Genomic DNA, 23,102 nt, shown 5'->3' with positions numbered 1-23,102 from the left:
ATATGGAAGCCTAGCGTTACGGGTATGGAAACCACCACCACGTGCTTAACGGGGATACGTGGCACATTTCCCATCCTTTCGTTTCCTAATGCTATAACTAAATCCATTCTTCTTTTCTTTATTTCACCGCTCACTTCATTCAATTCCACACTTCCCACAATACATTAATCTTTCTTCCCCTTATAAACTAAACTAAACAAATGACAGTAATTATATTCCTAAAATAAAAAAGCTGGGTACTCTGAAACGGAGTCCAAGTGAAGTTGGAGTGGAGAAGTTTGCAATGGTATGTGGGATTAAAATAGAAATGAGTTGGAAAGGAATTGATGTTACATGGAAGGAAGAGAAAGAGAGAAGGGTTGCGATGGTAGCATTGGAGGAGATTCGATCCAAAGAGAACATTCGAGGCACGTGGGGGTTTAACGTTGCTTTCACGAAAGATGCTATCATACGTATTCATACTTCGGGATCAGTGGCTTCCACGTCTCAAACTCCTTCCGCTATTTCTTTTCTTATGCATTATGCATGTTTCGCTAAACTTTTATTATCATTAAATCTAGCATGGTTAACGATGTTCCAACAAATCAAATTGCACTTAGTTCCTACGTACTTCACTCCCTCTAACATTAACGTACTCAATATTTCAATCTACGTATGTTTCAACTAACAATGCATCTATGAGGAATGCGTGCATGCATCAACCAAATAATTATATAGTAGCATATATAATACACACCACATGTGCTTGAAGCTTCATCAGTATTGAATTTCAGAAATCAGAAGTAGAAATAAAGGCACCATGATGGTGGACTAGACCGATAATAAGTCCCAATGACCTATTCATGCTCCACAACACCTTGTGCTCCTATCTGCTCCAAAACCGCTGTTTCATCTTTTAAGTTCAAATTTTATTTATTTAAATCATTTAGTATATAAATATTATCGCATGGGTTGTAATATATATGTATCTCAAAATTTGTTCTCTAGATTTAAAAAGTTCAACAAAGTTATCTTAAATTTAAAAAGAAAAAGCATTTTCCTCCTTAGCTAATTAATGTCTCTGTATATCAACTCCTCTGGAATTTTGTTCTGCGTGAGTGATTACTTGGCTTTTTCGGTCTGTTGCTGCCATATTAACATAAAATATCTATCAGTTTTCTCATACATTTAAAATTGACCATGAAATAAAAGAATCATTTAAGGTGTTATAAAATAGTAGTATAAATTATTTTTCCAATTTGAACTGCACGAGGAGAAGAACACCGCCAGCTGAAATTGATTCTTAGTTTATATTGAAAAATATGATTATAGATCGACCACTGTCCTAATTGCTACCTGTTACACCTTATTTTTCCCAAATAATAATCATAATACCAATCTTAATAATTAATATATATTATTCTTGTATGAAATCGAGTTGTCTCAAAAATGTTAGATCTTTTGTTTCTTTTTGGCAAGGCTTCCCTGGACTACTACTTAGCAATGTTTATGGAGGTTGGATACCTGTAACACTCCGACACTTAAGTCAATAATACTTTTAGTTTAAGTGTGAGTAAAATATGAATACAAAGATATATTCTTTACCTTGAATATTGAACCCTTTTTTATATTATTTAATCTAATCATGACTTCCTTATTTTTGTAACCGATTTTATTCTTTTTGTAAATATCAATAAAACCCATCAATGTTATGTTGTAATCATAATTGTTGTACATTTCTTTACGTTCACCATATTCTTAAATACACTCTTATAGTTCTGTATGACCCCATATGTACGGGAACATACATCTATACAGTGGTGGATTATAGGAAGAGCAGGCGGGTGGCCTGACCTCCCTATTTTTTTTTAAATTTTTTTTTAGTTATATATTTTATTTAAAAAAAGTTTAAAGTTATATATTTTATTTTAAAATGTTTTAAACTATGGATTATATATATTGAAAATGTTGAAAATTTATGAAAATTTAATTGAATATATTTTTATTTATTTTATAAAGTATAATATTTAATATTAATAAATAATAAAACATAAATTAAATATAATAAAGAATTAAAAAATATTTTTTAATTTTTTAATTTTTTAATTTTTTTCCAATTATTTTTTAATTTTTTATATATTGTAGTGATTTTTCACACTTATTTGTGTGTGTTTTTCTTTTGTTTATGAACAAAAAAATGAAATTAGACATAAACTCGTTATTTTTGTTCTCATCTCTCTCTTCACTCGTGTTTCTTTCGTTTGTTTATGAAAAAAAAAATAATTAGACACAAACTCGTTATTTTTGTTCTTATTTCCCTCCTTTATTCTCTTCCATTATCGAAGAAAAAAAAGAAGGTAAGTGTATTGTCTCACTTGAAGAAATATAAGTCTTTGGTTTATTCATTGTTTATAATATAGAAGAAAAAAATAATGTATTATATGTTTTTTCATAACCGATTTTTATTTGTAACTTGATTATCATATATTTTGTTTCTGGGAATTACGTATTTTAATTTTTATTAGTTTATGATAAATTATTTTTCAGTCTTAAGTTTATATATATATATATATATATATATATATATATATATATATATATATTGTAAAATAAAATGAAAGATGAATTTATTGTAGACCATTTTAGCTCTGATTCAATTACTTTTAGTTTTGTTTTAATTATTGATGAAAGATCTTAAGAAACTTAACTATTGGTTAAGGATCTTAAGAAACTAAGGACAATCATTTATATACTTATATATTTTACGTATGTGTGTGAATTCTTTTATAGTTACAATTATACTCATGTTTTTATTGTATTAATAATACAAATTTTGAATGTATTATTTTGACTTCCATAAAGATATAGGTTAAGATCCGCCACTGCGTCTATATGCATGAACTCATATACACTGAGGTGTACGTTTGTATTCCTAAGTTCAGATATGGATTAGGTCGAGATTTATTTGTCCCTTGTTGAGATGGGATGTACCCATCCCTATATGATCTAAGATTACATGGCTCGTGTGTATATATATATATATATATATATATATATATATATATATATATATATATATATATATATATATATATATATATATATGTGACTCATATATTTTTTTGTAAATATTTTCTTTCTTTACGAGAATCTGTTGGAGATAACCTTCGTAGATAGGGATGGCAACGGGGCGGGGCGGGGACGGGTTTCACTATCCCATACCCATCCCCGCATAAAAAATTCATCCTCATCCCCATACCCAAACTCAACGGGTATCAAACTTTTTTCCCATCCCCATCCCCACCGGGTAACGGGTATAATCTCGTACCCATACCCATACCCATGTTCTAACTACTTCAATATTAATTTTTATAAAAGAAAAAAAATTACGGTAAAGAAAACATAATATTATGAAATATTCAATATTAGGAGGATTTTCTTCGATGCCAAATACATTAAAATAAATTATAATTGTTTATATTTTATATTAGAATACCAAATAAAATTTCATGTGAACCAAAACATTTATTAAATTTGCAAACTACAACATTAATGAACTTAGTTGATAAAATTAAAAAATATTTCAAAAAAGTATAAAAGGAAAACAAATATTCAAATTAAAATATATTTTAAATATTGGTTTCCTTCAATTTTTTAAATTCTAATGAATCTCTTTTTTATACACTAATAAAAGTTATAATATATCACTTGATCAAAATGACACAAAGAACAAATATTCAAATTAAAATATATTTTAAATATTTGTTTACTTCAATTTTTTAAATTATAATGAATCTCTTTTTTATACACTAATAAAAAGTTATAATACATCACTTGATCAAAATAACACAAAAAACAAATAATAAACATAATAATAAAATTTTGACATAGATTTTGTATCTTTTGAACTTCAATATATGTTGCATAGTGACAAAAAAATATTCATAGAAATTACATTAAATTTTTATATTGTAGTAAATAAAAGTTATTTATACAATTAAAGTAAAAAAAATTACAGTATGATTAATAGTGAGTTATAAAATAACAAATAATTAGATAGAATATATCGAAATATTTTATTCTACATGATGAAAATAAACAATAAATAAAAATATTAAAAAACTAACAAATGTGTGTTTTAGAAATAATTTGAGAGACTATCGAAAGAAATCGCACAAAGGAAATCAAATGTATAATTAAGGTATGATAAAATGAAAAAAACCTTAGAGAACTAATTATTAAATTATGTTTGAAGTGGTTAAAAATAAATAGAAATATCATTAGTGACCAAAAAATTTATCATTAAATTACAAATAAATTAGTAATTAAATTGGTCACTAAATCAAGTACCGATTCGATCATTGAATCAGTCACTAATTTAGACAATAAATCAACTACTACCACCAATGACGAAAAATAGTGACTGATATGGGTTACTGACTAAATCAGTCACCATTTCATTTTTTCTTGTAGTGAATTATCATATACTATTCCTAAATATCATTATATATATATATATATATATATATATATATATATATATATATATATATATATATATAATTTTAACCACTTCAAACAGAATTTAAAGTGAAACAATTACATTATGATATATTATTCTACATGATGAAAATAAAAACAATAAATAAAAATATTAAAAAACTAACAAATGTGTGTTTTAGAAATAATTTGAGAGACTATCGAAAAAAATCACACAAAGGAAATCAAATGTATAACTAAGGTATGATAAGACGAAAAATATCTCAGAGAACTAAGAAAACTTTTCAAATATCAACATATATACTTAATGGTTGAAAAATAACGAAAATTACTTTAATGAAACAAAAGAGTTCTTCAAATTAAACAAAAATTAATAATAATAATAATAAGTAAAGAATTTTTTTTATATTACCTTAAATTGAGAGTATAAACATTCTCATGTGAAAGGAAAATTTATAATAAATAAAAATATTAAAAAATAATATAAATATTCAAATGTAAGGCATAATTTTTTTTATTAACATACATTATTTTAACATAATTACATAAAGGTTATGATAAGATAAAAAATATATTGGAGATGAGAATGAGTTTAATGACAAATGAAATAATTAAAAGAAATAAAAAATAGAATATATATATATATATATATATATATATATATATATGGGTTACTTGATTAATTGTGAATATTTTAATAATTTAAACGAGAATGAAGATATGGCAGGGACGGGTATTATGGCGGGTATATGTACATCCCCATACCCATCCCCATACTCAACTGAAAAAGTCGGGGATTCCCCATACCCATACCCATACCCAGTCAATGCGGGGATTTCCCGTCAAAACGGGGACGGGTTCGGGCAATACCCACGGAGACGAGTTTATTTGCCATCTCTATTCATAGATCATAGGGATAAGCTCGCGCTGAAGAATTTGAATAGCCTGTTTTGATAAAACAACAAAACGAAACCCACTGTAATAATTTTAAATTCCTATTATTGGATGGGATTCAATCCTAATATATTGGATTTTCTAAATTCGTAAAGATTAACTAATCAAAATCGTAAATTATGACCGAAGTCAATATCGTCAATTAAGCGGTGCAGTGACATGTAAAAAGAAAAAAGATGAAAGAAATGAAAAGAATATAATGTTAAGACTTAATAGTATATTATTTGTCTTTGTTATATTAATATTTTATTCATATGATATTAATGTATATTTAGTGAACAATTTTGATAATTCTATTAAAATATTTAAATTACTTTTAATAATATTAAGAAGAACATATCTACTGATAATTAATTATCAAAGAGTGTCTTTTATCAAGACAAATACGAATATAACCTCTTGACTTTAGAGAACACTCAGGTCTAAATGGTTAGTGGCGAGAGTTAGTGTTTTGTTAGGCAAATCCATTACAAAGTGTTTTTCTTTTCCAAGAAGAACAGGGAGTATAAAAATCTTTCAAAAATAATAACAAAATAAAAATAATAACCTCATGTTAGGACTCAACCGATTAATAAAAAATATATTAAATGGAAATACTCGAAGTATTTCAACCCTTTTACAAAAATATCAGAAAAAAAAAATTCAAAGACTAAGATTTTACAAAGAAGATTGGGAAGGAGAGAAGAAAAAAACATATAATCACACTATGATAAAAATCAAACAAAATTGGATCTTCAACACAAAAACTATAATTGATTTATGAATTAGAGTATAAATTAGTTTCTAACATTAATTATCAAAATTTTAGTTACTATTATTATTAATTTTAAATTAGTCTCTAATTAAATAATTTTGTTATCTAAAATAGTCTCAATAAAAAATTATAACTGATTTATGAAATATAGTTTAAATTAATTCTTAATATTAACTATCAAAATTTTAATTATTTATTAATTTTTAATTAATTTAGAGACTAATTATAATTATTTATTATTTAATAATTTTGTTGCGGTGTAAGTAATTATATAAGTCTTTTACGATAAAATACAATATTGACATTTTTCAATGATATTTATGAATACACAATATAATTTTTTTTCTTAAAATATAATTTTACACGTACAAGGGATTTTGTAAGAAAATAGTGCTAATAAATTTTCGTTGTATGTAAAATTGAAATGGTGAAGGGGACAGAGGTGCTCGAGAACATATGTATTTATTTAGATAAAAAAAACAACTTAAAAGTGGGAGGGGTGCTAGAAGTAAATTGTGGGATTATAGATAGAAATAGCTACTATGAATGAAAAGTTTCAGGCTTGGTACACATATTGGGCCATTATAGGATTTCACCCAAAATCCGTACAGACTGCTTTAAAATTAATATTACAGATATTAGTTTTTTTTTTTAATATACTCTCTCAAAAGGTCCGTTTTTTTTAGAGCTTTTGCTAAAGCCCTTACAATAAAATAAATAAATAAAGGAACGTTTCTTAAGGAGTAATAATAATAATTATTAGGATAAACCTTTAATTCATAAACTTTTTTATCATTCTTTTTCATTCTGAAATAATACTTTTTTCCAAAATAAAAAGGAACGATGGAATTTTCTTTATAAGGTATTCATAAAATTATTTTATCATTCTTTGCATTCTGAAATCGTACTTTTTCCAAAATAAAAAGGAACGATAGAATTTTCCTTATAAGATATATACATACAAAGAAATACCTTCATAATTACCCAAAACCCACTGTGATTTTGTTCATTTTCAGTACTTTTTCTGACTTTTAGTCAAACACGAAAACAAACATATTCCAATTTTCCTTTTCTATTCAAGTAGAGAAAAAAAAATTCATATGTTTTTAGTATGTCTCACGAACAACAATTTTTTAAAATATATGGAAAAAATTTATTGTTCACAATTCAATGAAAGCCACGTATTTGGAAGCACACGCAGCCTTTTTGAAGTATCCAAACATAATTGTTAACATCCATATGTGGTTTAATTAAGATTATCGTTCCCTCCATCATATTCATTTACGTTCTCTAATGTGCTTTCTTTGTTATTAAAAACAAGGTTGAATTCTGCCACAATTTCATAATGATTTTAATTAAGTAACAATTTCATTGACATTCATCCTTTGGACCGAAGTTAAAGTCAAATTAAAGTTTTTTGGAAGCTAGCTACCACTGCTTGTTTCCTTTCACATGTGATTACATGTTGATTAGTTCTATTCATTGAAAACTTCAAAAAGGTAAAATATAAATACGAGGTTTGGTTAGAAAATAGGATGCCAAACATATCTATATCACCACTAAATTTAATTACAATATTCATAGAGTAGGATTAATTGTACACAACTTCCTATCATTACGAATTCAAATGTTACTCTCTTTTTTTAAATATATTTTTTGTCCTTTAACTTATAGTAAAAATTGAAATTAGTCCTTCTTGAAAATTTTAAATCAATTTAGTCTTTTGTATCTTGATAAATATGTGAATTTAGTCACTTAAACTAAATTTTTTTAAATTTATTTTACTTTTCAAACGCATTTTTCAGATAACATTGAAACGAACATGTGTAAAACGATGTAAACAAACTAAAATACTGTAGTGAAATATGTTTGAAACGTCAAATAAACTTAATAAAATTTGATTAAAAAGATTAAATTTATGTATTTACATAATTGATGGACTAAATTGATTTGAGTTTCCAAAAAATACTAATTTCAATTCTCACTAAAAATTAAACGAAAAAATATATATTTAACTTTTTCTTTATCAAATCAAGCATATGAAATTAGGACCGTTTCAGCAAAGTGCTCATGACCATGTCCTTTCTAAATGTTCTTGTTTTTGGCCCCACAAATCACCCTTCAGATTCTATTTGATGGAGGGTACTACTTTGACTGAAGGAGTATAAGACCTTTAAATTCTTTTTATCACTATTTTGTGATGCAGGGTAGTTACTAATTTCTAATTACTGTTCTTTTCTTATTAAATGGATCATCTAGAAGCGTAAATCACTAAGTCCTACCTAATTAGGTGCTTCTTAAACTAATCTAAATCCAAATTCCACTCACACGATTACTTTTTATTACATAATTTTATCTTAAAAATTATAGTTGAATTGAAGTTTTGTTATTATATAAATTATGCATGTACAAGTTAAAGTCTTCCGTTGTGTATAAATAAGTAATTTGAACATCATATAAGTTAAAAGTATATTAAAACTTTTTATTTAAAGTCTTAAAATGAGTTGAGTTGAGATTAAATTATAGTCTTATACGGGTATAAATAAATTTAACACTACATTGTTCATATGGTTATTTTTGTTTGATGGTTTTATATTTATTTTATGAGAATTTATCCTCTAGCTAGCATATCAATGATACCAAAAGTTGACATGTTAAAACTTTTGATCCCTTTATGATAGACATTAATCAAGTGGACCGATATTGAACATTTATGAAAAATTAAACACGATTTCAACGTCACTTTTCATGCATATACAAGAGTTTTATCTTCCTTTTTTATTACGAAATTAATAACTTCATTAGTTGATTGAGTTGTTGCTTTCAACAAAAGATGGTTACAAAAACGCTTTCATACACTTTGATTAGATCTCCTCCTTCACTAAGTTACCACAATCAATTAAAAAACATGCATCCTTGCCTATTACGCCAAGTATAAGAAAATTCTTTTAAAAAGTGTTTTTCTAAAATATATTTTCCATAAGTTTTGTTAAATAATTAATTAGCTCTATATTGGTAAAATAAAAATGAAGTCCCCAGAACAAGATATTAATTTAGGGTTTTATGATTATTAAATATATTGGTGAAGGTATTTAAGAAATTTGAATAAAGTCATAGGCAAAACGTGTAGACTAGTGAGTAGTATTATTAGATGTATTATATATATGTGTGTAATAAATGCAAAGTCAAGCATGAATGCTATTTCAACTTTAAAGTAAAGCCGTCAAAAGAAGACTTTTCTGAGAGTCATAAGGGTTCCTAAAGGGCTGCCAAATACACATTGCTTGTTCAAATGATTAGTTTTGGATTTCTTGGAAACAAAAAGGGACAACACAATACATACTATATCATGTTTAATCGCAAACTTAATCATTACATTTCCTTTTATAGTGCATATTATTTGTACATTTATTTATAATTTCATTTTAAAATACAGTTATTTAGATGAATTTCCAGATCAAACAAATTATTATGTTTTAATGAATATTTAGAGTTCACATTTCAATTGCTCTTGTTCAATTATGTATAGCAAAACACTTCTATTGAATACTTTTTTTAAATACTAAATGTAATATTTTAGAGTTGGTAATTATAGGCTTTATTCCATGTTTAATAATCTAATCGCAAATAAAGAAAGTAAATAAATTAGTATTTTTAATGTTGTAAAATATTGTTAGTAAAAGTAATATAAAATTATAAAGGTTGTGATTAAAATCTATAAATTAATATAAATTATTAAATCGTATATTTTACAAGACGAAAATTAATGATATTTGAGAAAGTAATTATGATATGAAGTACATACTTTTAATTTAGGGTTGAATATGTTTTTTGTTTTCTAACTTTCATTTAAAATTAAAATTAGTTTTTATTTAAAACTTTGACCGGTTAATCTCCTAATTTTATAGATGTATGAATTTATTCATTTTAATCAAATTTTGTTAAATTGATGTGACGTTTCAGACGCATAATCTCAATAGACATTGAGGGTGAAATATGTATCAAACGGTGTAAACAATTCAAAGACTATTGTGAAACATGTTTGAAACATCAAATAAATTTATTAAAATTTGGTTAAAAAAACTAAATTCAAGCATTTTTAAAGTTGGAAACTAAATCAGACTAAAATTAAAAAAAAAAACTAATTCCAATTTTCACTTAAAATTGAACTAAAAATATATTTAATCCTTTAATTTACCTTCAAAATAATTTAAATTAAATTAAAAAATTAAAATTAAAAAGAACGGGTTGTAAACACTTTTTACAAAAGAAGAAAAGAAAATCACTATTTTTAACTATTTCTCAAGTGTTTCAATTTGTCTAGAGTTATTACCTAACTTGGACTAATTCTTAAATGTTGTAATTTTTTGAGTTGGTAAACCTATTAACAAATCAGTTTTTCATTAAATAAGTTTAACTGGCCTTCGTCGATTGAATCATTTTGATATTATTTTATACCTTAGATTTGATCCACTTAAGTAACATGAGTTCAATTTCATGAATCTCAATTTAAAGTGAAATACAATTGTTCAAAATATATTCAAACTTATTTTAACATGTGTAACTATTAATTAAAATCTAATGAAAATAAAAAATAATAAGTATTTTTTTATCAACAAAATACTAAATTATGATTAATTCGGTGTACAATGTACCAATTCCTGTACACGATCACAAAGAGAAAAGGAATTAAAATAATATAGAGGGTTATAATATATTTACTGATAAACTCTAAATAAATAAGGATATAATCAAGAGGTTTACATTGAAAAAAAAAAAATTCTAATACTTGTATTCTTAGCCAATAAACAGATAAAGTGTATTTGTTAACTTCTTCGTCCTTATCTAACTTAACTAAACAATTCAACTGCAAGAGAGATATTTAATTCTTATCCCATAGAGAGAAACTCAAACAGTTATAAGGGTTTAATCTATCAGTCTAAGTCCAGCAGTGATATTTAATGTTTGATGATTTTTTTTTTCATCAAAGTTTAAATTGAAAAATGCAAGTGTTTTTTCTTGTTTTAAATACTCCAGGTAATTAATGATAAATCATAAAATTATTCATTCTATCCTTTTTCTAGAGCTGTTAAAATGGATAATCCGGTCTGATTTGACTCGATCAACCACGGGTTGATTACTTAGTGAGTCAACCCAACTTGGTTCACTTATTAGCGAGCCAAAAAAATTCGAACCTGCGCCCCGATCCATCTCGGATTGATGTGTTAAACGGGTTAGCTCACATATTCACTTAATTAAAAAAAAATACAATTTGTTTAATTTTTTTCAATCAAAACTAAATTCTAATTCTAATTAAAATATAAATAAATTTTAATACAATCTAAATACAAATTAAAATCACAAAAATACAAATTATCTATGTGTTGGCTAAAAAAATAACCTAACATGACCCAAATACAAAATCCAACTTAATAAAAAATATTGTGTGACCATTTATTTGTGGGTTGATAAGCCAACCCGGCTCACCACGGGTTCAACCCGAGTGAGTCGGGTTCTAGGTGAGCCAGGTAAAAAATCAACCCGTATTAAAATTTATAAAAAAATTTTAATTCAATCCGATCCGAACTCGTGATAAGACAGGTTGACGTCGTGGGTTCCAACCCATTTTGAGAATTCTATTTTTTCAGCTTTCTTGTGCCTTGTGTTTGGTATAGATAATTTACTATTTATGAGGAATTAAATATTTTAGTGGATTGGAAACAGATTGGAGTGAGAAAATGTGTGTAAGATGAGAAAAGAGTGGAGGATTTGTCGGTATTATGTGTATAATGACTAGTTTGCTCCATCTTCATGCACCTGGATGTTTTAAAATATTGAATGTATTACTACAACACCATCTTTTTTACTATGCTTGAATAATAATATTTAAAGCTAAACCACATTTGTGTTTGCACGTAAAATAGACAAAAAGCATTCAAACATGTGAACAAAGACAGAGACAAGAAACTTCTATGGTCAGGAAAAATAAAATTTGTGGCTTCAATCCAGCAACTTGTGGTGACCATAGGTTGAGTAAGGCACCGATGTATTTCCTCCGCCCTTTGAAGTGCTACAAGTGTGGTAAAAGGGTTTGTGCTCAGGCGTGAGAAACTTTGTTAATACTCTAATTTCGAATAATTTCAAGTAAGTGTCTGATGGTTGATTTATGTGTTCACATGGTTTTTGAAGTGATTGTTGAAGTATATGGGGCCAATGATGACGTTTATGGTGGAAAAAAAATGTAAACACATATATGATGTCATTAATTATAGATGAGAGTTAATAGATTATGTTGAAGTTGGTTTACGTATTTGATTAGGGGATAAAAATAATAAATTAAGTTCGACCTTAATTATCATTGTTGCAGAATAGATATACTTGTTTGGTTTGTAAAATCAATTTAAAAATTAATTCACGTTTTTAAAAAAAAAAAACTAATTATAACTTATTTGTCATGAATCCATTCAAGTAAAATTAATTATGTAACATATAACTAAATATACTAATTGCATGTTTGGTTTCACTTTGAAAACACCCAAATCAATACCTAAAATTAATTCATGCTAATAAATTGTTTGGAGGCACCCAAATCAATTTTTAAAATCAATTGTAGATGGAAAACTCACATAAAAGAGAAACAATTCTTTCTACTTCTCCATTAACCAAAATTGATTTTTCCACATCAAATAAAATCAATTTTATCAAAGTGTTTCCAAACACACTCTAAATTGATTTCGCAATAAGCTTGTTATAATCGATTATGAGCAATTCATTATCAATTACGAAGAATTTTATTTTGTATTAATATTGATACAAACAAAATCATATTATTTGTTTTCAATTTTTCCTTTTTTTTTTGTGGATAACAAATTATGTGTTTGTTTTTGACTATACTAATTTGTGATTATTTCATATTACAATATGATATTAATTGAGGGAAATATTTAATACAATTTAAAAAATAAATAATTAAAAATAAAATTTCATTGTTAATAATATTTTTATACAATATTAATTTTAGAGGTAAATGTCTTTATGAATAAAGGATTTTTTACATTAAGTTTATTGGTTACAAACTATTTTATTATAAAATCATTTATTATAATCTACTCCTAGGTCTTTTTCTTCTATTTATAAGTGTCACTTATTTACATGAAAAAAATACACAACAAACACATCAACTTATAAAAACTGTGTTTTTAGTCTTCTTCTCCATGTTGTGTTGTAAGATAATAGTGTTTATAAGGTTCATAAATTCTTCACTACACTCAGTTGATCTAACGGGTTATTGTCTTGAAAATGATAAAGATATTATATATCTTCTGCTTTTATTTATATTGATAAAAATATCATATATTTGATTCTCTTTTATTATTATCAAATATTATGTTTTATTAGGTTTTAATTTTATTTTACATGATGAGACATTGTACTCTATATATTGAACAAGGTTCTAATAAATTAGTAAGCAAACTCTCTTGTGCATATTTTTCCTTCTCATTGCTTATACATATCTGACATGGTATCAGATTTAAATTACATTTCACATTTACTCCTTTCTTGTTGATCTCTTACCATAATGAAATAATTCTCTTTGATTCTTCAACAAGAACGTAAATTTAAGGCTATTTTTTATTCTACTTCTCAAGACTCTATATATTGCTAATCTTGCTTTTCACGAAGACATGGTAAACATTTTCGTGGTGTTTTATCTGACAATCATGGATAGGGACACTTTCCTTAGTCTAGTCCCAAATATTATGACCATAGTCATTGAACCAATCATGCTTCTGATAACTGTTGGATTAAGCATGACCTTGCCAAAACGCCAAAGTCGATTCTCCTCCCTCCAATCCCTCTACTAGTATGGTTGATATTGACTCATCTCCTGCCGATCTTTGTGCCAAGAATGATGACAAAGCTGAAGCTCAGTTTGGTTTCTTTAAAGAGCAATATAAAGTTCTTCTCGCCTTGACCTAACAATCTCAAAATTATTTTTCTCCCACAAGTGTTGTTTATCAATGTACTACCAAACCCACATGTTTTGTTTTTTCTTTTTCTTCTCGAATTTTAGATACTGACCATATATGTCCTTTTAAATTTTTATTTCAAAATCTCAAATTTGTATCTTGAGAGAGAAACACATGTAACTTTATTTTATCTTGTGCAACAGCGAGAATAATGAGAGACATTTTTTCTCTAAAGACACCATTATGCATGCCTCATGCTATTTTTACTCATTTTCTCATTTATTTTTATCTTGTATTTTTTTTTCTTTATTATAAGAATGGTTGAGTTTAATTAATATTCTTTTATCTATACCCATAAATAATTAAAATTATAAAATTCATCGATAAAATTTATTAATAAATTATGTTTTACAACAAATTTTTTTCTCAATAAAATTATGTCGATAAAGTATTTTTTTTTATATAGTATTACAAAACTTTCAATTATTGTACAACAATAATTTTAACGTATTTATATCGTCTTTCTTTAAAATTCTTCATGTTCAAAGGTTATGATTCAACTTGACTTTTTTACTTAACTTGACATTATCGTTATCAATTACCCCTTTTTTTCCTCTATCTAATATTTCATTTTTTTTAAATAATTTTACTTTCTTGTTTTCTTTTACTTTTTAATATTATTATCAATTATAAAAAAATATTAATGATTATTATTTATAAAGTAATTTATATATTTTCGTTTTTCCAACTAATATTTCTGACAAAAATATTTATAATTTAATATATATATATATATATATATATATATATATATATATATATATATATATATATATATATATATATAAAAGCAACCTATCAACATTTATAATAAATAAAATCAATCATACATAACTATTAACTTTGTAAAATTCATTATCTTTCCATTATATCAAACACTTCACTTTCTATTCACTTTACAATTCATCTTCACACACAAACAAAGGTTAAAATTTCTTACTCCATTGATGAATAACATTAAGTTACTATTAATAGTTAATAACCAAAGTACACTAATACATAGATTATTATTTTTTTAAAATATTTAAAACACGGCCAAACATCAATTTAAAGGAATATAAACCTATAGGGGTGGATGAATTAAGTTTTTAACAATTACACGAGAGAAATCACAATCACATGTCTTGGCTAAAATAAAATGCCGTGCTGACCGAAATACAATCTAAAATCTGAATAGACTGTATCCAGACCTATTTTGTCCAAACAACGTCCATCTCAAAAATTTACTATGCATGCACGCAAGTGTTCATTTTAATAGTTTTTTAAAACCTTTTCATTTCCTGATCTTATAATAAAATTGGTAAATATCAGAGGTGACACAAGTGCCTTTGTGTTAAAGGAAAATGATTTTTTTAATAATTAAATTTTGATAATTTTATTTTGCCATTCAAGATAATATCTTTTAATTGATTTTTTATTTTTTTATATTTTCAATTATTTATATTTCAAAACTACTTAAAAGATATCAGTTTAAATTCGTAAAAAAAGTTGTTAAAATTTAATTAAAAAATTATCATCATCCTTGTATTAAAAGGCATATTGTGGAACAGGTTATTTATTTTTTAGCAAAATAATAAACCTTATATATACCTGAACTTAATAAACTGTTATTTCTTTCATTGCTACTGTCTACTATTATTAACATTACTGCAAATAGAAGTTGCAATATGAAATCGATAGACTGAACAAGTAAAAGGGTATTAAAGTGGATCCCACCATGAGACTCACGCCCTTCTTCTACCTACATATCATTCAACTGGTCATCACACCAGGGTCATCCACAAATCAAACCTCGTAACCTTCTCCTACACTACCAACCAATTCCTAAAAAAGAAAAACACGGTGACAATTAGAAATTTGAAATGCATCAATATAACTTGGTTGCGGAAAGGAAGCATTGGTAACCTAAATTAACCATAAAAAAAGAAACGAATTACACATAGATGACTAAATGTAACCGAAAGAAGAAAGAAATATAGGTGAAGGACGGGTTCTCCCTTAGATTCACTGCATAGCCATGTTGCACTCAAAAGTCTTAAATTGTCATTGAATGATAGGAAATAGAAACCACACAGAGCGTTACATGGGCCAGTGTCAAGTTGTCAACACTGATCCACTTGCGTTCGAACTCTCTCACACACACCTCTCCAACCACGTCATCACATCCTACAATGACATGCCAAAGGAAGAAGAGACCTTTTCCAACTCTCCCCAGACGCGTTCAGACAACCACAATCTCACGAAACCGGCCGTAGCTCTGAAAAAACCCTTAAAAATTACCTCACAACAAGCCAAACTTTACCAATAACCTGTAATCTCTCATTAAAATAATCCCTCTTCACCATTGACCAGATCTCTTTATATGTGCCCTTATATTCCATCCCCAGATTAAAATCACAACACAACTATGCTTCACCACTCCTCAACAACATTCTCACCACTCACACCTTTCCCCTCCTCTCACAACAACATGGATCAATTCTCACACATTCCCACGGAAAGATCGCCCAGGAGAGAACTGCAACTCCAAGGTCCACGCCCCACACCGCTCAGAATAAACAAAGACTCTCATAAAATCAAGAAACCACCCTTGCCACCACAACCTTCACACCCCCAACCACCACCGCGCCAACCCATAATAATCTACACGGTTTCCCCCAAGGTTATCCACACCACACCAAGTGACTTCATGAACCTCGTTCAACGCCTCACCGGCTCCACTTCTTCCTCCTCCAACTCCAACTCCAACTCCGACCCGCTTCCCGGCATCATTAACAACGACCCTTTTAACAGCGGCGGCGGAATGGTGTCACCGGCGGCGCGTTACGCCACCGTGGAGAAGGCCTTGTCGCCTATGGGGAAGAAATCGGTGATGGGTCACGGGGATATGAATATCATAAACGCTGTGGAAGGGATAGAGATTATGGGTGATGGGGTAGTGGAGAGATCGCAACAAAACATGTTTCAAGGGATTTTGTCTCCGGGGCCGGCTTCACTCTCTCCCATTCCTTCAAATTTTTTCTCTCCTCCGTCTTCGGATCCATCCATGGTTAGCTTCCTTCACGATTTGAGTCCCGTGTTTCAAAGTGGAAGAAATTTTACGGAGGGAGCTGCTGCGTTCGTCTTGCCAAGCCCTTCTTCAAACTTCAGCTTTGTTTCACCTCATACACCTTCCATAGACCTGTTCAACTATTTCTTAGATTAGTTAGGAACTTCTTCTTATTGTTGAATTTAGTGTTCGATTTCGTTCATACAGAAGACCGGATCAAATCCAAACCGAGATCGATAGGGATTGGTTTGTGGAGTTATTGTGTAGTTCGAAAAGAGGGGGCAAAGTTGAATTTTGTTGCTCTCTCGGTCACTACATAGCTGCAACAATTTGGAAACTTCTTTGTTGGATTTCTTTTTCCTTTTTCTTTTGAGCAGTTTCTGCTCCAATTTCTTATGACCTACGCCGTTGACATCATTCTTTGGCATGTACTGTACATTGCGTTTAGTTTAGTTTGCTGATGTATGTCGGCACTAAATATATTCAATCCCATTATTCTTTGTATGATCAGAATCACATGGATGCTACTCTGGCAACCTTTGATCATTGAAACTTTGAAAGCATCTACTGTATTTCTATGGAGGTGATGACAATCTACCATACTTTTTCTTTTTTTTTAAACTTATATTTAAATTCAGTATTCTGATGCAGTAGTTAATATTAATGGCCGGCGTAATTAGGTGCGTCATTAATACGTGTTCTGCAATATTAATTGGGTTTGAAAGAGTAGTGTGTGGAGAGGTGTTACTGTGTTAACTCCTAAAAACTAAAACTATACTCTAACAACAAAAATACATGTCTGTTACTTTTTTTAATTTTTCTACTGATTCTCATTTGATATAGGTAGGAAAATTAATCTCTTTAGGTGTATAATCAAATGCTAGAACAATGTCTTCTTTTAAAAGAAAAATAAAAGTATACCCGTAAATTCCATTAGGAGATCCAAGACTATATATGCTTAAATAATTCGAAATACTCAACACAAAGTAAACCAAAATTAAAATCTCGGAAAAGCAAAAAAATATTCTTTAAAACAAGATAAATATGAAAGTGGTCATTATTGAATTTGTCCATCTAGGTCAAAACGTTGTTTAATAGAAATGGAACTAATAGTATATTTATCTCATAGGTCTATGTATTATATATATAATAGTGATGAAGGTCTATGATAAAACTTCCATTATTGGGCATCAAGATTTTATAGTAGGATTCCTTATATATGTTTATTTTTAGTCAGAAAAAAACAATGTTTATATTAACATTTGACCTGCTTATAAAATAAAGGTTGTATTATACAGTGGGAGCAAACTTTATAATTAAACAGTTAATAATTACTATATATGAAATATTCTTTCAGTGGTATATGTGTTTATAAAGAAATCTTATGTGGTTCCTTGAATCATTAATCTCAAATCCCAAACATTTAAATAATTGATAAGTTTTATCAATGTGGAATTAATACCGTTGAAATAAACTATTACTTGTCTATATTTTAATTAAAGAGATGTTATTGCTAGATAAAAAGACAACGACAAAGTAATCCGAATGATAGAGGTTACGTCTTACATATAAGTCTACTAAAAATAATTAAATGACCAATCTATAATAAATTCCAAATAATAGATTTTTCAAATTTAAAAACATCCCTTAAAAATAGTATTCATAAGATTCAAGTCATCAATAAATGGTATTGAATTTCTTTTATTTCATATAATAAAAAACATGATTTAATTGGCCATATGATCGGAAGCGTTTAAAACTTGGTTTCTGAAGGTTTAAAAGAGAATAAAATCAAATTCTATTTCTAATTATTATCTCTAATATAACGACTTTTCATAATAGAAATGGTAGATTAGCATAAATTTACCATCTTAATAAGAAGCCCCAGTATCTTATAACTTTGTCTCTTCGGACTTAAAGTCTGAACAGGAAGAAAGTAATTTATATAATTTTAGTCCAGTTGCCCTAACAGCTTACTTTTCATCTCACTTTACATTGATTTTTAAAATATATATTAGGTAATACATATTTTTCATACTTCTACTTGCGAACTTATTACGAAACTTCCTCCTTCTCTTGAAAAAAATAAAATAAAATAAAACGAGTAATTCTCCTACTTAATTTTCATTCTCACGAACAGAACCAAACGAAGTGCATAATTCTCTTTCGTCTCATTTAAACAACATACAAATGATCAATTAACAAATAAATAAGGTACTGAATATGAAAATGAAAAAGAAAAAATGAATATCTTAGATAAGAAAACAAGAACGTTGCTATTAATCCTCATGCATTTCATGCAGTGCAGGAGCCCCTTAAACTGTTACACAGAGTTGTTACACATCCCTTAGGATTCATACACGATCCCTTTAATCAATCATGTAGACTTATATATAGACATTAAAATGGAAACTTTAATTACTAATCATTTAACATGCATATGCAGAAGAGTTTTCAGCCATTGAAGTTGAACTGTTCTAATTCTGGCTATAACTCTCTCGACATGTGGTGTTGAAATATCCTCAACAACAACAACCTTTCTTCTAGAGTAGTTAATTTTCAAAGAGTAGTTTCACTTTCACACACACATTGGACTGGTTTCTACAATCAGAGTTTACAACGGAAAAAATGGAGTTATCTTTAGTACTCGACTTCTAGAAATACAAATAGAGGAACATTTTCAAGCAGGAAAAAAAACATACGTTCCTTCTTCCATACTAGACGCATATTCATGCACTATCAACATTTGGAACCGCAAAGTCAAAAGTTTAACACAAAACTCAACCAAAATTTGTTGATATCTGTGTATTTTATAATTATTTGACAGCAAGATATGGGAGCAGTTAGAGATAAAAAAACATGTTATATTATCAGTACGTAAATAAACCCTAGTCATCAAAGATGAAATATGCATTATAATAATAACTAGTGCTTGAGAAAGAGAAAATAATGGAATACAGATGTAGGATTTTGGTTGGCATCGGTTAGAAACTGGCTGGATCAGTGTGTGACTAGTTACATACATACATACATATATATATATATATATATATATATATATATATATATATATATATATATATATAATTTAAACATAGTTAGAGTGTAAGACACTTTAGTTCAAATATAAATTATTATATAGTAAACTATTGATCTTTATAATATTTATTTAAATTATATTATTATTATGGGATATTTTTTAATTAATTATTAGTTGATACTATGTGGATTCATAAATTAAACTATATTTTTTTTATTTACTTTACGTGATAAACTCTAATTTAGCATGTGCAATCATGTATAGATCATCTAAATAAAAAGTTAGTTACTACAAGGTTGTTGAAAAGATAATGGTATTTAAAAATGGATATAACGATATATGATTGGTTAAGTTACTGTGTGTTGATCTCACATTTATCTATTTATAGTATCTTAATAAATTTAGACACTTTGAATAGGAAAGAAATAATGTGTTGCATGTGGATGGATATTGTATGAAAAAAAGAATTATCTTCAAAAAGGAAAGTACGAAAATTGAGGAAATCTTCATAACCCAACCCAACATAAGGTTTGAGTCTAGGTAACAGACAGAGTTAAAAATAGTTTTGTTTTTTATCCAATCATATGTCTAAAATCCACATGGGATAAATATGATGATATAGGGTTACAAAACATGTATAATGGATAACAAAATATGATAAGGGACAGCTGCACTTAATGAAACTGTGGAGTCTATATAAAAATATTGTTCGAATTAGTGATTATAACTTCAATTGGAAACTTAAATTTATCGATAGATTTCATATTTGAATTTTTTAATAAATATTTTTGTTGATAACTTATTATAATTATTATTGATACTAAAGGTTATTATAATTGTTCATCCATAAGTTACGACTTTTATTATCGATGAATATTTTTTTATTACCTTGTCATTATATTTAATGACGGTTTCATTTCGTCAATACTTTAGATTGCAAATTTTCCAATCTAATTTGATGTAGTTTTTATCTTTTTGGCTTAAATACCTTTTTGTCTTGATTTTCGTAGTATTTGTTGCGGATGGTCCTCATAATGTTCCGTTAATAATTTAAACGGCATTACAGAAAATGACCAAATAAATCACAAATTGTAAAAATGAGGATGATTTTAAACATTCGGTAAAAATGAGGACCATTTTAAACATTTTGTCAAAATGAGGACCATCCGCAACAAACACTACGAAAATGAGGACCAAAAAGATATTTAAGCCTATCTTTTTTTAAACAAGATGAGTTAAAAGAAAAAGAGAAGAAGAGTGTGTTACGTGTACTGGTACATGTGTAATAATAAATTGAAAATAAATTGAACAATACTCCGTTAATAATTTAAATGGCATTACAGAAAATGACCAAATAAATCACAAATTGTAAAAATGAGGATGATTTTAAACATTCGGTACAAATGAGAACCATTTTAAACATTTTGTCAAAATGAGGACCATCCACAACAAACACTACGAAAATGAGGATCAAAAAGGTATTTAAGCCTATCTTTTTTTAGAGGAGATGAGTTAAAAGAAAAAGAGAAGAAGAAAATGAAGGTATGAATGACACGGTGACACGGGGTAATGTTGTTAACCTGCACGTGGAAGACACCTATGAAAATGACAATGATTATCAGAATTAGAGAATATGGTGAATAAAGAAAAAGATAAAAGACTTGATGACGAATAAGAGAAAGATGAAAGATCTTATGACAAATAAGAGAAAGATGAGACCCAAATCATAAAAATAATCTAAAGGTGGCGGCATAATAAAAATTAAAAGGAAAAAGATGAACTAATAAAGAAAAAAGAAAAGAAAGAAAATGAGGAAGAAGAAGATTTATTCGTGTATTATTAACAATTACTTTATCAAGAATTTATGTTTGTTGATGGTTCATTGATGAGCATAAATTATTGATATTTTTTTTTTATTATTGACAAATTGTGTCTATCTATGGTATGTGATTTAATGTATAGTTTTAATTAGAATAAATAATTTGAGCCCAATTTCATAGCTGATTTTGCAATACCACTCACTACCTATACATATAAGGCCTGCTGGGTTAGTAATTTGTAATTGTGTGTAATTGTGATGCAATTGTGACGCTGGAGTTAGAATATTCAAGTACTCTGTTTATAATTAATAAAAAAGTAATGGTTTATCAATTTTATTATTATAATTTCTTTTAGTAAACTGTTTCATGTAAGTAATTTTTAAACAATTTAATTATAACTCAAATGAACACAAAAATCCGTTAATAAAAACGAAAATTCATCAATAAATTATCACAGTACATATTTGTTAGTTTTTTATGAAATAAGTTCTACTGATTTTTAATCGATAAGAAGTAAAACCATCACATAAAATGTTTGAGATGTTGTTAGTATTGAATTTTCACCTAATTGGGCAAGAAAATAAAAATTCTCATATTTTTTTGTTTTGGTTTAGTCCTCTCTTTTTCTTTTTTACTTTTTCTTTATTACCAAATAGGCTGATGTTTTTCCTTCTATTCGAACTTATGGACTTTTCTTCATTTACACAAACCTTAACTGCCCCTTGTTTAGTGTAAGAACAAAATTTTCGTTTATAAAATAGAAATTCACATTCTTTTAATGTTTTTAAATTACTATTTTGAAATTTTTCTTTAAATTAATTAAGGAATAAGAAAAGTTGTATTTGTTCTGGAAGTTTTTTTTAGAGAAGCAACAAACTTGTTAAAATTTTAATGTCTTTTATCACATTTTCAATATCAGTTTAATGTCATACGAATTTAATTTCAGCTTTAGAAGTTTTCATTTCTTTTCAAATGG

The 23,102-nt window shown here is 27.4% G+C and overlaps 1 protein-coding gene across 1 annotated transcript; it reads left to right on the top strand.

The window, feature by feature from the left end:
• Nucleotides 1-16,340: 16,340 nt before the first annotated feature.
• On the top strand, nucleotides 16,341-17,887 carry LOC114196214 (protein MKS1). The gene has a single exon (XM_028086779.2). The coding sequence runs from the start codon at nucleotides 16,625-16,627 to the stop codon at nucleotides 17,420-17,422; it is 798 nt and encodes a 265-aa protein (XP_027942580.1). The 5' UTR covers nucleotides 16,341-16,624; the 3' UTR covers nucleotides 17,423-17,887.
• The last annotated feature ends 5,215 nt before the right edge of the window (nucleotides 17,888-23,102 follow it).

The sequence above is a fragment of the Vigna unguiculata genome, chromosome 9, assembly GCF_037176805.1.
Source record: "Vigna unguiculata cultivar grain cowpea cultivar isolate G323 ecotype 2 chromosome 9, ASM3717680v1, whole genome shotgun sequence".
NCBI lineage: Eukaryota > Viridiplantae > Streptophyta > Magnoliopsida > Fabales > Fabaceae > Vigna > Vigna unguiculata.
The sequence above is the reverse complement of the archived record's forward strand: the minus strand, read 5'-3'. Positions and strand labels throughout refer to the sequence as shown.